The 13,779-nt window shown below is 39.3% G+C and overlaps 2 protein-coding genes across 2 annotated transcripts; one reads left to right on the top strand and one right to left on the bottom strand.

The window, feature by feature from the left end:
• The first annotated feature begins 8,272 nt into the window (after positions 1–8,272).
• LOC131694030 (PHD finger protein 7-like) lies at positions 8,273–10,137 on the top strand. Its single transcript, XM_058982369.1, has 3 exons — positions 8,273–8,531; positions 8,610–9,033; positions 9,101–10,137. The coding sequence occupies exons 1-3, from the start codon at positions 8,376–8,378 to the stop codon at positions 10,075–10,077; spliced, it is 1,557 nt and encodes a 518-aa protein (XP_058838352.1). The 5' UTR covers positions 8,273–8,375; the 3' UTR covers positions 10,078–10,137.
• Positions 10,138–10,858: 721 nt separating this feature from the next.
• On the bottom strand, positions 10,859–12,142 carry LOC131694032 (INO80 complex subunit B). Its single transcript, XM_058982371.1, has 2 exons — positions 11,982–12,142; positions 10,859–11,828 (listed from the first exon to the last, which is right to left on the bottom strand). The coding sequence occupies exons 1-2, from the start codon at positions 12,016–12,018 to the stop codon at positions 10,870–10,872; spliced, it is 996 nt and encodes a 331-aa protein (XP_058838354.1). The 5' UTR covers positions 12,019–12,142; the 3' UTR covers positions 10,859–10,869.
• Between the last annotated feature and the right edge of the window lie 1,637 nt (positions 12,143–13,779).

The following is a 13,779-nucleotide window of genomic DNA, read 5'->3' as shown; positions in this document are numbered from 1 at the left end:
TATCCATCAACGACGCACTGCAGAATGTTAAGTCTATGATGGGTTCCCGGCCGTCTTTACGGAATGTGTTAGGGAAACCTTCGTTACACAGCCTTACGTCCAGCTTCGTCAGTGCTTCCAATAGATTGTAACAGCTTCTGTTGACCAGCCTGTTACCCCACTCCACAGCCCAAGCGTTAAAATTACCTCCTATAACAACCGACGTTCGCCCGACCAGCGAGTCAGTTAGTGGGTCCAGCATCCGGTTGTACTCCTCTGGTTCCCACCGTGGAGTAGCATAACAGTTACATACGAATACGTCGTTCATCCTGGCGACCAGGAAGCCTTCGTGTGTGCCATCCAGGCTTGCGAACTGCTAACATTTATTTTGGCTGGCACCTAAGACAACACAGTCACAGCCAGCGGCGAGCCCAGCTGCCGAGCGCTGCTATAGCCGTTCAGTGTCTGAATGAGTGCTGTGTGTTACCGTGAGAGGTATGACACACGCAAGCGAATTAGGGTACAGTCATTTCGTAGCACTCATGTACAGAAGCCGAAGGTTTGGTTGTTTCTGAGTGGCGATGTACAGTAATATGCTCAGAGGGTAAAGTTAGGTGCTTCGGGAATGTTACGAGTTCGATATGTTGTGACAGCAGCATATCTGAACTGTTTTGCTATCCATTACCGTGATGTCATAACATTTTTCTCCCGACAGCTGGGAGGGAATGTATTGGGCAATATAGAAAGAGGAAGTGTGCCAAAATAGAGTGGGAGAATGGTCAGCTATTATTTATTTTTTGTTGACGATGCACAATTTGATTGTTTAAGAAGATTGAAAATAATCTAAGATTATTTTCTTAACCGATATGTGTCCAACAAAAAACTCCTTCAACAGGCCGACGAGGGTACCCGGGTACCCACAAATTGAAATGCTCATAACTATGGCTTTCTTTAACCGATTTGGACACTTTTAGATGTTTTGGATTGAGGAACTCGTCCACTTTTTTATTCAGTAAAATTTAACCGGATGAATGAACCTGGTTCTTGGTAATCCGGATTTTCCGGAGTAATGTTCTAGTGCTAGAGTATGATTTGTAAATTTTGATAATGTCCTAGCAATAGGAGTATCAAAACTCTTCAAATTGTCTCGGAAGTCTGTTATTTATTGTTAGAGGACCATATAGCAATTTGACCTCAGAATCGCCACACACTGCTCCACGGGAACCTGCTGCGGAATGTCCGTTCCAGGGTCAAATCACCAAATGGTTCCAAATCCACGGGATACAGCATACATTCCATGAATTTTGATACCCATATTGCCAGCATTCCATTGAAATTCACAAATAGTATCCCAGAACTGGAACATGCTTCCGGGGGGAGAGAGGGGGCGTCAATTTTGGGCAATTTTTGCCTTTTGTAATTTATGAATCGTCTCCAAGTCGTGTGAATTTGAGGAATGATTTAAATTTTCATCTACTTTGTTCACAGCTGAGCAATGTTGCTGTAATCTTTTCGCACTATTTTGTATAAATTACAGTTAAGGGTTTCTATTTATTTTTCTATCGTATGATTGCTCTGTTTCTTATATTGAGATGAGAGTTAAATCAGTTATACACATGGAGTGGTGAACCCATTCTCAGTATATTCTCATCTAAACTTTACCCATTTGAAACCGTTGCTTATCATCTTTGTTTCCCTTATTATCTCAAATGGGGTGCGCGTTCAAGTTACCATTTCGCTTAAACACATTCATTCGATAATTAACAAGCCACTTTTGTTACTTATATCTTTCTTATGAAATAAGTAAAGGGATGAATACCAATCTATACGAATTCCTGATCGTTAATTGATACGAAAATTGTTTCGTGTAAGTTGACTAGATTGGCTAGCATTATGTTACGTGCTATGTTATTTCTATTCAATTTCCACAAACATTGCCATTGTATGTTGGGGTAAGGGGTTCAGCATGAAGAAAAAACACTTTTTGCAAAAGTTTTTTAGAACTTTTCGTGAAGCGAATTGATCAAAACTTTTGTAATATCGACAAACGACGCGGTGATGAAGCTTTTTGTAGAACGTCTCTTGAAAAAACATGATTTGCGTTTTTACTTTCCATTCAAAAACTACTTAAGCGATTTCTTTCAAACACATTCTAGGTAAAAAATACCTAAACCCTACGTTGAGTTTTTAAGCTATTTTTTGATTAAGGGGGTGTTTAATCATAAAAAGGCGGAATTTTTCGTCAAAAATAGAAATTTTTATTTAAAACTAGCTAATACCCATCGCGCGTTGCTGCAACTTTCAACGAAATAGGAGGAAAACACAATTTGTTCCGAAGCGTCATCTGGCGCGCAGACAATCCCCATTCAATAGCACACAAACACGCTCCACAACAAATGCCTATGTATGATTTTTTATGGCGCTTGTTATTGCTATTGAAATGATACATTATAATGTACAAAAGTTTTGATCAATTCGCTTCACGCAAAGTTCTAAAAAAAAAAGTTTTGATCAATTCGCTTCACGCAAAGTTCTAAAAAAATCGCAAAAAGTGTTTTTTCACGCTGAAACCCTTACCCCTTAATCATAATTAACTCCAGGCTTTTTTATCGTTAGGTGAAATCAATTTCTTTAATTGTAGCAGTCCAGTTACGGTACCCCAATTGTTGTTTATAGCTGTGATCTCCCACTTCTTCAGCTCCATTTTGAGGGCACTCGATGAGAATCCACAGAATTGTTCTGGTCCGATAAAATTAGTGGAAGACCCTCTTCTTACTAACTCCTCGGCTTTTTCATTCCCTGCAACTCCACAATTTCCTGGAACCCAGTATAGATTGACATGATTTTTCTCCGCCAGTTGTCGGAGTGCAAGGATGCACTCCCATATTAGTTTTGAGCGACATGTAGGAGCCCTTAGGGCATTTAGTGCTGCTTGACTATCTGAGAAATTGCAAATATTTGAATACTGGTATCTTCTCTTGGAAATTTGGGTACCATTACCACAAAGATAAAAAATCATTGACAAAAGACGTTGATCCCATCTTTAGAGATACAAAAATATTATTGCGTTGAGACCAGCAGTGAAAAACGTGTTTCTAATAGATAAAATCTCCCAATTTCATGCATATCGATATCTGGAGAAGACTGAAATTCATTTCAGTACTAGAATATTATTTTTTTATTATTCAAAACATGATAAAATCATGAGAGATCACGGAGTGTTCATTTTAAACGCAAGATGTTTTTAGTAATCCAATAAGGATGTAACCTTTTTTACGATGAAAAAGCGAGAAAAATTTGAATTCCAAAGGTGATAAAGATTGATAAAGCAATGATTTTATTATATCTAAGGTATAGTTTTTTGATAGTACATTTTTCGTAGTAAAAAAACAAAGGAAGGTTTATAAAACTTATTGGTAATTGGTAGAGCCACAGATAACAGACGTTTAGGCTAGAATAAAATTTCTTCAAAAACCTGTGTAAACTTTCAAATTGATAAACGTTTGAAATCCGTGTTTCACTATTGCCATCTGCGCAACTGTTTGCTTCACATGTTTGACAGCTGCACTCTAACTGTATTGTATCGATCACTGCACCATCTGTAAACGTTTGCCAAACGTGTTTCAGACGTCTGATTTATTCGGAATTTCAGTAGCGGGTATTTACACACGATTCAAATCGAGCCTAAACGTCTGTTATCTGTGGTAGAGCTATGCCTTTTTCCTCAAAACATTTTTTAACAGATTTGCTATGATCACGATGAAAATCAACCATATGAACTAAAATTCTAAAACTCAAAAAACTTATTAGTATAGGAGTACCTTAGCGCTTAAATAAATAAATATTTTGATATTTTCAATCAAAATTTCTGCATTAGGGAACTTTTTCCTAAATGTTTGAGCTGTAAAATTTGATTCAAAAAATTATTATTCTCAAAATAAAAACTTATGCATTAAAAAGATTCGCTAAAGTACGAGAATAACTAATTACGAACAATTGTGGAAAAATGAAGATCGGTTACCTAATTTTATGGCAATCGTAATCATGTAAAAAATATTTAGGAGAAAAAACATTTCGAGAAAATCCAGTTTAATGTTTCAAGTAATCGCTGCTCATGGTAAGCGAAATGCGAAAATCTTTTGTCGGACCTCCATGAAATTTTTAAAATATATTCTCGGTGTACTTTCAAATTGATTTTTTTTTTCAATTCAATCAATATAAAAAAGATATGTAACATAGTTCCGAACTCTTTCACCACTGGGTTAGTTTATTTATGTAATGTCGTGCAAGTTACAAGTCGAAACTAACTACCGTGTGATGTAACAGTCCTTGCTGATGTTTAAAAGTTATTTTGAAAATTTTACTGATTGAACATTTTCGGAAAAATTCGTGGTGAAATTTAACGTTACTTTCGGCATTTTAATCCATTCGAAGATAATTGAAAGATCCCATCTCACTATTAGATACAATAAAGCGGTTCTTGGTAGGTGCACTTGCAAATAAATCGTAAAGTTTTAAAATCAAATTTTCTCTCCCTCCCCCTTTTAATATATCAGTAATCACATGATTGAACACCCATAAACATTCGGTAATCTGGTCTTAGCAACATCCAAAGTAACACTGATAAGCCAAGTGAACAGGTTACTAAAGTACTGTTTTGCTTACATGAGCTCCAGAGACAGAAAGCGAAAATAAAAGAAACGAAAATTTCCGCAGCACAGCGAAGCGATGATGTAGCATGTGTGTGTTATTATTTGGTGAGCGCCGATAGGCAAAACTAATCCCAAAGCATAGCGTAAACTAAACTGTCGGGCTCATTGGTGACAGCATGGGAAAAGAGTAGCTGTTTACCACAACGGGTCTATCTCGGACTCGGGAGAAAAAGACAGCTTACAGAACAGAACGAACATAACATTCCCGAATGGAAATGTTATGAGATCCATGACATTTCCAGTCGCTGCTGTTGCAGTACTGGGCAGTCGGCAGCTGCCGCCAGTTGCGTTGTATGATTGTCTGCTCATTCGTGTCGTTCTCCGGTACATTTCGCAAGCCTGGTGCCATCCACCAGCTCTTGAACAGGGAAACCGCCCATCACTTAGATTGCCGCTATCCCTGCACTATCCACCTCCCGGCTACTGTTACCGGGAGGAACACGATAAGGCTCTGCAATAATTGCCACGTCTCACTTCGTTCCTGTTATTGATTGCCACAACAGATGCTGTGAAATGTCTCAAGAGTTTAAGCTGGATTATCCCCATCATCATTTGCTTGCCTTCGCCTTTTTATGCTCTGGGCATAAGAAGCCTCCCGCCATGTGGTCTTTTCCGCCCTCATTTGGGCAGAGCAAGCACTTCAGATGCTTTGTGCAGTCTCTAGCAATGTGTCCCTTTCCCTTCACCTCACATTTGCTGCACAGATCACATCTCTCTGGGCCTCTACAATTTCTTGCCTGATGGCCGAAACCCAGGCACCTGAAACACCTCTCCATTTATTTAGTGGCTCTAAGGATCAATCGTAACGAGTACACCGACCATCCGATTTTGATCTTACCGGTCGAAGATTATTGGTGGTTGGCGACAAGCATATCACTGCTGTCTGTGTGCCACTGTATGGTTTCCTCAATCCGATTGATATCTGCTCTTTCTCCAGCTTACATTGCTCTATTAGCGCGCTACTCACTTCGTCTTCCGTTGTGATTTCGTCCAGATTCCTGCACTCGACTACTGCTTCCTGAACTAAAGCTCTCACATTCGCTTTTGGGCCCACCGCTTCTGTCGCGAGTTCCCGATAGACTGAGCTCTTGGTCATTGGATCTCTCATCAGCTCGAAAAAGCATTTCGCCTTTCTGAGTACGCCTGGTTCTAATAACGTTTTCCCCCAGCTCCTTCAGCTTGGGATCCTCTCTCATCCTTTTAAGAATTGCAGCGTACGTCACTCGGTCTTTTGCTTTGACGACTAGACCGACTCCCCTATGCTTCTCCTGGCGCAGCTGAAGGTTTTCTTCTTATCCTTTTTTCTTTCTGTTTTTCCTCCTCTCTTCTGCGGTTTCACTCTGCAATTGTCGATTGTTTCGCTGTCTTTTACCGACGTTCTTGGGCTTCTTCGGTTCCTCCTCCTCTTCTGGTGTTCCCTTACTCGTTTCACTGAACGAGAAGACCGGCCAACCTTCTGCGTCTCATAGGCTTCTGCTTTCGCTATCTCCGCGGTCTTCGGCATTTCAGCTCGCTCTAGTAACGCCATTTGTTCACATTCGGCTGTTGCTACGGCGGATTTGATGCTAATCACTAGATCCTTGATCTGTCCGTGCACGTTACCCTTGTTTTTAACGTATTCATAGAGTTCTTCGATTTTTTGCCTCAACTTCGTCACCTTAGGTAACCCAGACTGCTGATTTGCTTATGTAATGCTTGGTTTCGGCGTTCGCACCTGAAACCCTACCTTTTCTTGGCGTCCAGTTGGTTTGTCGCCGCTCATCCTCGGTATAGCCTCCCTGGGCTGCTCTCGCTGCTGCTGCCGGTTGAACTTGCTGTTGCATTTGTTCGTTATACTGGGTCGGCGACCTCGCTAGTCCATCTTCGGCGATCGAGTTCACCACCTCCGGTGAACGAGTTCACCACCTTCGGCGAACGAGTTCACCACAATTTTTTTAATTCTTGTCTTCTTCCATACTTTTTGGGACCCAACTCCAAGTCGCTATCTACGCCCTTAATAAGTAGTCGCCTCATATAATTTTATGCAAGAGTTGATGCGGTCCTTCATAGGTTACCGCGTTCAGAGCCGGAACGGCGCTAGTCAGGAGCTTTCAACTGAGTCTACTTCCATCGGCTAATGCGCTGGGTTTCGGACGTACTTGGAGACCTATCAAAGCTTTATTGGGACTACTAGAGTAGTGGAATGGCGTGGCTGTCGGTCCGTGGATAATTTCGATGAGATCCTCATTCACATCTGTGATCTGTCGCCAGTATGCCGTCGATCCTAATGTTTCGGTTGGCACTCCAGTTGGGTGAGGGGGCTTTGTGCTAAAGCCTTGGATAAAACCCAAATACAAATATTTAAATAATTTGTATTTGATAAAACCTTAGCGAAAACAGCACCGACTCGCTTCGACGGATTTCGGATTTATATGGTTTAGCAGCGCCCAACATTGCCTTGCCCCACCATATCCTAGCAAGACTCCCCAACTCGCAGTAGGTCCGGGAGGAAACGTTAAGCCCCTGGTCTTCTGTCTTCCAGTTCCTGCTGCCCCACCGAATGTTTGTGTATGCGTATGTGTGCATGTATGTATATGACCAACAGATGCATATTGGTTACTCGGTGATGGCTGAATCTATTTTATCAAACCACAGATAACAGACGTTTAGGTAAGAACAAAATTTCTTCAAAAACCTGTGTAAACTTTCAAATTGATAAACGTTGGAAATCCGTGTTTCGCTATTGCCATCTGCGCAACTGTTTGCTACACGTGTTTGACAGCTACACTCTAACTGCATTGTATCGATCACTGCGCCATCTGCAAACGTGTTTCAGACGTCTAATTTATTCGGAATTTCTGTAGCTGGAGCTTAAACGTATTATCTGTAATCAAACTTAGTCTCAAATAACGTTACAAATAAGGTACAATATTCCCATAGGATACTCTTGAATTTCATTCTGATTTGACTTATGGTTCCGGAGTTACGGGTTGAAGAGTGCGGTCGCGCATGAAATTTCCATAAAAATCGGTATCAGCATATTATCTAAACAAGCAAAACTTCATAAATGTGTAAATTACTTGGATTTCTAGTTTCAGCTCACTGAATCCACATTGACCGCTTTGGAACCGGAAGCTTCGGGAAAGTGGCTAAGTTCCTGAATTAAATTCAAATCTGCTTCTACTCGTCCTACTCGATTTTCTCAGCTGAAAGCTACCGCGAAACCGAGCTCGCACTAGTTCAGCTAAGCCAGCCGTTTTGACGTTTGAATTGGAAGGAAAACAAATCTGGGCTTACAAGGAGGGCTGTAGCAAATATTTGTATTTGGCTGTAGTATAAAAATGCGAGATCTCTGTGTGCGTATTTTGAACGTCAGATATCTCAGTTGAACTCTAACGATTTCGCCACCTGAGCGCCAGTTTGACGCTACGGAATCAACTTTGTTTACTTTCGACGAAATTTGATTCGTTCTAACAACATCCAGCCATAAACCTTTCGTCAATTGATATTTCGACGAGTTTTGTATCGAGCCAATAATAGACGCCCTCCAGTCGGCCTCATCCACTGACAGATACATGGTAAACATAAACGATAGAATTGGCGAGACTTTATCCTCTATGTCCTTGGTAAACATTAGAGTGAACTTACAGTGTAAGGGTTCTTATTCGTTGGGCTGTTTCAAGAAATTTATCAAAAATACATAAAATGGACCTCAGTGAAGACATTCTAGACGAACATGACTATTTGTACGTTGGTTTCGATCGTTTAAGGTTTATTTCATGTGATAGCTGTACTGGATTTTCGGCATTTCTATTCCACTTACCTCAGACCGTTGAAGATATTCAGCTTGTTTCCGAAACGGTAAGTCACTTGGGATAACTGCTCAATGAGTAAAATTTCTGATTCGTGAGTCGCCCAACTGATTAAAATGTTAACTAGGTCAAATCCTGCGTCGAGTGCCTTCCATTAGAGCAGTTACGAAAATGTTACCCATTCGTTAAAAACAGAGTTTATTGCAATGTGGATCTACTGGAGCTTTTTAAAGGTTTCAAATATTCAAACCCTTTTTATCGGAAGTTTGCCCGCCTCGATCGATTGCTGATAACAATGGAAACAACCGTGGACACAGTCACTGTTGCTAATTTGCTGCGTTCACAAATGCTGGTTGATGTGGAAACGCTGCAGAATTTATTTCCAATCGTTCATCGTCTAACCAATAGAAGATATTGGGGTCAGCAAGAAATTGCTGAAACGATTAAAGCTAAGGTAGCAGAAATTCGTTTGTACTATGAACTGGCTTTAGTAGATGAGGATATGCAGACGGACAGCAATGTTTCGGAAGGCAACGAAATAGATTGTGATGGTACAAACATTTTTTTTTTCTAAGTTATTCCAATTTGTAATTAAAATTGATTCATTAAAATTTTCAGCTCATTTGGATGCTCAGGCGAACATGTCTACTTACGAACCCAACGATAACTTATGCATCGCAGCAGACCCTCGCTTCAAACTCAAACTTCTTAGCGCAGACTCAGATTTTCCATGCGACATTTGCTTGCTGACCGCCAAACACCATTTAAAATTCGGCGATTTTATTGAGAAACAACTAAAAGGAAAAGTATTACGTTGTCATTACTTCTGCCTTCTATCAGGAACTTACATCTACCAGGGAGGGCAGACAGACAAAGCTGGTATTTTAGGTTTCCTTGTTAATGATATTTACGCGTCATTTCCAAAGTACCGGGATAAGATATGTAATTACTGCAATTGCTCTTCAGCTCCCATTAAATGCAATGCAGAGAAATGTGAGCGTAGATTTCATTACATTTGCGGCTACAACAACAACTGTTTGACTCAGTTCATCAATGAATATTCTTCATACTGCCATGAGCATCTTCCAATTCGTCACGAGAAGCTCCACGGTGAAGATACGCTATGCTGGATATGTTGGGAAAACATGTCACCGTATAATCCAGTTTCAAGCTTCTGTTCGAGTTGTCCACCACAAGAGTCATCTAAGAAACAATCTCTAGAATATACTTGGTATCACCGAAAGTGTATGCAACGGTATGCGTCGGAATCCGGGTACTACTTCAAATGTCCTAACTGTTACGAATCAAAAAATTTTAGTGAACATGCAAAATTGCATGGTATCTTTGTACCCATGAGAGATGCAACCTGGGAATTAGAACCAAATGCGTATAAGGATATTCAAGGATCACGGTGTACCGCTGAAAAGGATTGTATGGTTAAGAATGGTGTGAAGATAAGTGCAAAACTCACAAATTTAGTGGGATGTAAAGCATGCGGTGGAGAAACCATGCATATGCGATGTGCGGGTGTGGATGACCCAGATGATTACGTGTGTTCAAAGTGTATGGATGCTACGTTTATTAAACTGTTCTAGATTCATTGCGAAAATGCAAAACGCAATGTAATTTTATAATAAATGACTACATACTGCTGATTGTTATTTTTTAGGCAGGACTGATTAACATTCTTCGTAGATTCTTGTTATTTTATCAATTGAGCAGTATTTGTGTTTATATTGAAAGTTCTAAGTTTACAAAAAAATACAGATTGCTTTAATATCCTCCTAATATATCTAATAAATCTAGAGAAAATTTACAATAGGACGTATGTAGCAATGAGATTTTCTTTGGGGTCTTTCTCTTCAGTTCATTACTCTATCGTTTCAACATTTAACATTTGCATAATATTCTAGTAAAAACTGTCGGCTTTCGATATGTACTGAAAAATTAATGCAAAGTGTTATAGTGTCGTCGTAATAATCGAAAGAGAAAGAAAACAAAGAGGCTCTCAATGCTATTTATGTCCTATTCCAAATCTTCTCCAGAAATAATAGTTCTAGTTTTCATGAGGTGTTAAAAACGAGGATAATTGAAGGTATTTGTAGTATCTTGTTTCTGCTACATCGATAAATTTGTGTTATTTTCGAGTTGGTTGGGTGTTTAACGTAAGGCTTGAACGATCAGAATTATCCCGGGTAATTTTCAATTTGTTCTCTCTTATATATCTGATAAAGAAAAGTTTAAACTGGCTTCAGAATTACTCGTTTGACAACATGGAACCTTTAAAAACATTAAATACCAATCCATGGAATGAGTTTGGAAAACGTATCGCTGATGCTTTTCTTATATCTGAACATAATTATATAAACAAAATACTCTTTGGAACTCTAGCAAATGATTTGCTTTATTGAATCAACATTCGTTTTATAGCATCGATAGCTGCAGAGAGGGATGTTCGTCTTTGAACAGTTGTAGCGTTTTACGTTGGTACAGTTTGGAATTCCGCACAATATAGGTTTGGGGGGTTCCTTTTCTGTTAGCGGCTGCAAGGGAAAATCCACATTTGGTGGCAGTGAAATTGTTGCACCGTGAACGGTATTGATGTAAGTTATCATTGGCAGCTGAACCTTTACCGGTCGATTCTTGATTGCCTTTACCGATTTAGAATCTTGTTTTTTTAACAAACGTTCCATTGTTTTTCTTTTATCTTTTTCTCTCTTCTCATCTGCCATTTGTTTGCGTTTCTGGGATTTTAACTGCGCCTTCTGTATGGCTTCTGCAGTCAAGACTTTCTCCTTGTAGCCAGTCGGCAATGCCATTAACATTTCACCTCCTGGAGTGACAGTATCTTTGTCGGTATTTCTTTCGTACATAGCCCTTTGACGAGCGGTCATTAGTTTGGGATCTTTTGGCTTGATTTTTTTCAACTCATCATCAACCTCTTCTAGTTTGCCTGATTCGATTGCATCTAGCCATCGTTCTTCTTCGCTAGATGTGCCACTATCTCTTCTATTACCTTTCTTTTTCTTTGCGGATTTTCCAACCGAAGCGCTTTTCCCTTGTGACGTTGTTTTTGATCCCGTAAGCCCGGATGAAGGGGTACTAGCAATAGTAGGAACGGTCAGCGATGTGCTGGGCGAAGTAGGTTCTTGTGCTCCCAGCTCGGTAATGATTTCCGGCTCCGGGTCAGCTTCCATATATTCAACCTCTTCCATAACTTCAACAGTTTGCTCGACCTCATCTGTCACAAAGTCGTATGTGTCGTATTTTTGCAGCTGAGATTTACTTTTTTTGTGCTTCTTATGTTTTTTATGCTTTTTGTGTGAAAATCCTTGTGAAGAGTCTTCTGTGGAAATAGAATTAGTAACCACAAATTCATTAATAGTTTTCACTTTGATTGAGACGTTTATCACTAAAAAAATTCTCGCGAAGATTTTTAGTAGTATAAACTGTGTCTAGAACAGAAAAAATATATTCAATCAATTGCTTCTTCCCTTACCTCCACGTTCCGAATAATTGTCTTTCTTTTTACCCATAGTGAAAAGATTAATTAATTATTAATCTTTAAATTAGTTTTTGTAAATACTAAATCGCTGCAATTTTTCCGAAGAACAAAACAATCTGTCGTGATTTTTCAATGCAACGTAAATATTACACTTGTGTGGGGAACAGCGGGGTTGCCGAGCTTGATGTTGTATACTCGAATCAAAACTCGTCGAATGTAGTGACATCAAGGCTCTTATTATTTGCTCGAATCAAAACTCGTCGAACTATCAATTGACAACATGGGCCCTATTATTCGAGATGCGCTATAAACTCAGGCAAATTGACTAGCAAAATCCATTATATTTGCCTTATGAAACCATAAAAAAATACAAAAGCACGATTTCATAAGTTTTGAATTTGAATAGAGCACTCTAGTTAGAGTGTAGCCAAGAGGCCATGACGTATCCAAACGAACATGGAATTTGACGTATACACAATAGAAATACGTCAAATTTCATGTTCGTTTGGATACGTCATGGTCTCTAGGCCACGAAACACGATTAGCAAACGTTTGTAGGTGGCACAGTGATCGATATACTGCAGTTAGAGTGCACACTGAGAAACAAAAATATGCCTAGCTAGCATACTTTCTATTCCCGTCTCTTTTCTTCTGCTGTGATTTTTATGCATTTTCATGCATAAACTTCTAACAAATACAAATTTGTATTTGCTTCTAACAAGCATTCAATGAGTGGATAGACCGAATATGTCCAATCCACAAAATTTACAGCAGAAGAAACGAGAGGCAGATAGAAAAGTATGCTATCGATGCATAAATAAAATGCTGCATGCAGCGGTCAAACACGTGTAGCAAACAGTTGTGCAGATGGCAATAGTCAAACACGGATTTCCAACGTTTACCAATTTGAAAGTTTACACAGGTTTTTGAAGAAATTTCGTTCTAGCCTAAACGTCTGTTATCTGTGCTTATACTTTTCATACGATTTTTACGGTTTTCGTAATCGAACAACAGGATTTATTAATGAAGTAAAAATAATTTTCATTGCAGCGCCTTATGATTTTTATAGCTGTCACAAATGTGAAAAGATAAAGGTAACCTATTAAAAAATAAAATGGCGATCATGGTGTTGTGCAAGTCTTCATTATGGGCGGGTTTGTTAGAAAAAAATTATTTCATTTTAGAAGTAAAATACTAGAAAATTCAAATAAACAAAAGTGGTCACCTTTTTTTTTCTACATTTTTATCAGGGGGACGCTATCTAGCAAGTATTTCGTACCCAACATCAGCTGGACCGGACCTGATTATCATGGTTAAACAGCAATAAATAATACCTTTTACAAATATGTCAACGACTAGTACACGAGATATGCAAAACCGCTTACCCTATATCCTCTTTTTGGGGTGAAGTAACCAAAAACCGGGTCCAAAGTGCTGATCTGGAGGCGAGATGTTGGGTACGCGCAAAATATATGTGATTTGACAACCACAGCCTACCCCTGATTTTTATCTGGGACGGGACCTGCGCATTCGTGTTTTCTTATTCTTTCTTTGTGTTTGTTATATCTTACTTCTTCGATTCACACACACTAATACTTGGTGTAGTTCAAGAAATGACATGACTTTTTTAAAGAACAAACAAGAATTGAACTTTCAAATTTTTTTGTGAATCCATTATCATGAAGTGCAAGGTCAAAAATTGCGGTCGTAGTAAAGCGAAAAATCCGGAGATGACCTTTCACCATTTTCCGGTGAATCCCGATTTGTGAGAACAGTGGGAGAAGTTCACAAG

The sequence above is a fragment of the Topomyia yanbarensis genome, chromosome 3 (assembly GCF_030247195.1).
Source record: "Topomyia yanbarensis strain Yona2022 chromosome 3, ASM3024719v1, whole genome shotgun sequence".
Taxonomy (NCBI): domain Eukaryota; kingdom Metazoa; phylum Arthropoda; class Insecta; order Diptera; family Culicidae; genus Topomyia; species Topomyia yanbarensis.
Note: the sequence above shows the minus strand (reverse complement) of the source record. Positions and strands in the feature narration are given on the sequence as shown.

Excerpts from the sequence above, each read along its gene's own strand:
- LOC131694032 (XM_058982371.1), bottom strand. The coding sequence starts at position 12,018 with ATGGGTAAAAAGAAAGACAATTATTCGGAACGTGGAG. Across the intron at positions 11,829-11,981 it reads CAATTATTCGGAACGTGGAG|AAGACTCTTCACAAGGATTT; the intron begins GTAAGGGAAGAA and ends CTATTTCCACAG.
- LOC131694030 (XM_058982369.1), top strand. The coding sequence starts at position 8,376 with ATGGACCTCAGTGAAGACATTCTAGACGAACATGACTATTTGTACGTT. Across the intron at positions 8,532-8,609 it reads TTCAGCTTGTTTCCGAAACG|GTCAAATCCTGCGTCGAGTG; the intron begins GTAAGTCACTTG and ends AATGTTAACTAG. Across the intron at positions 9,034-9,100 it reads CAACGAAATAGATTGTGATG|CTCATTTGGATGCTCAGGCG; the intron begins GTACAAACATTT and ends TAAAATTTTCAG.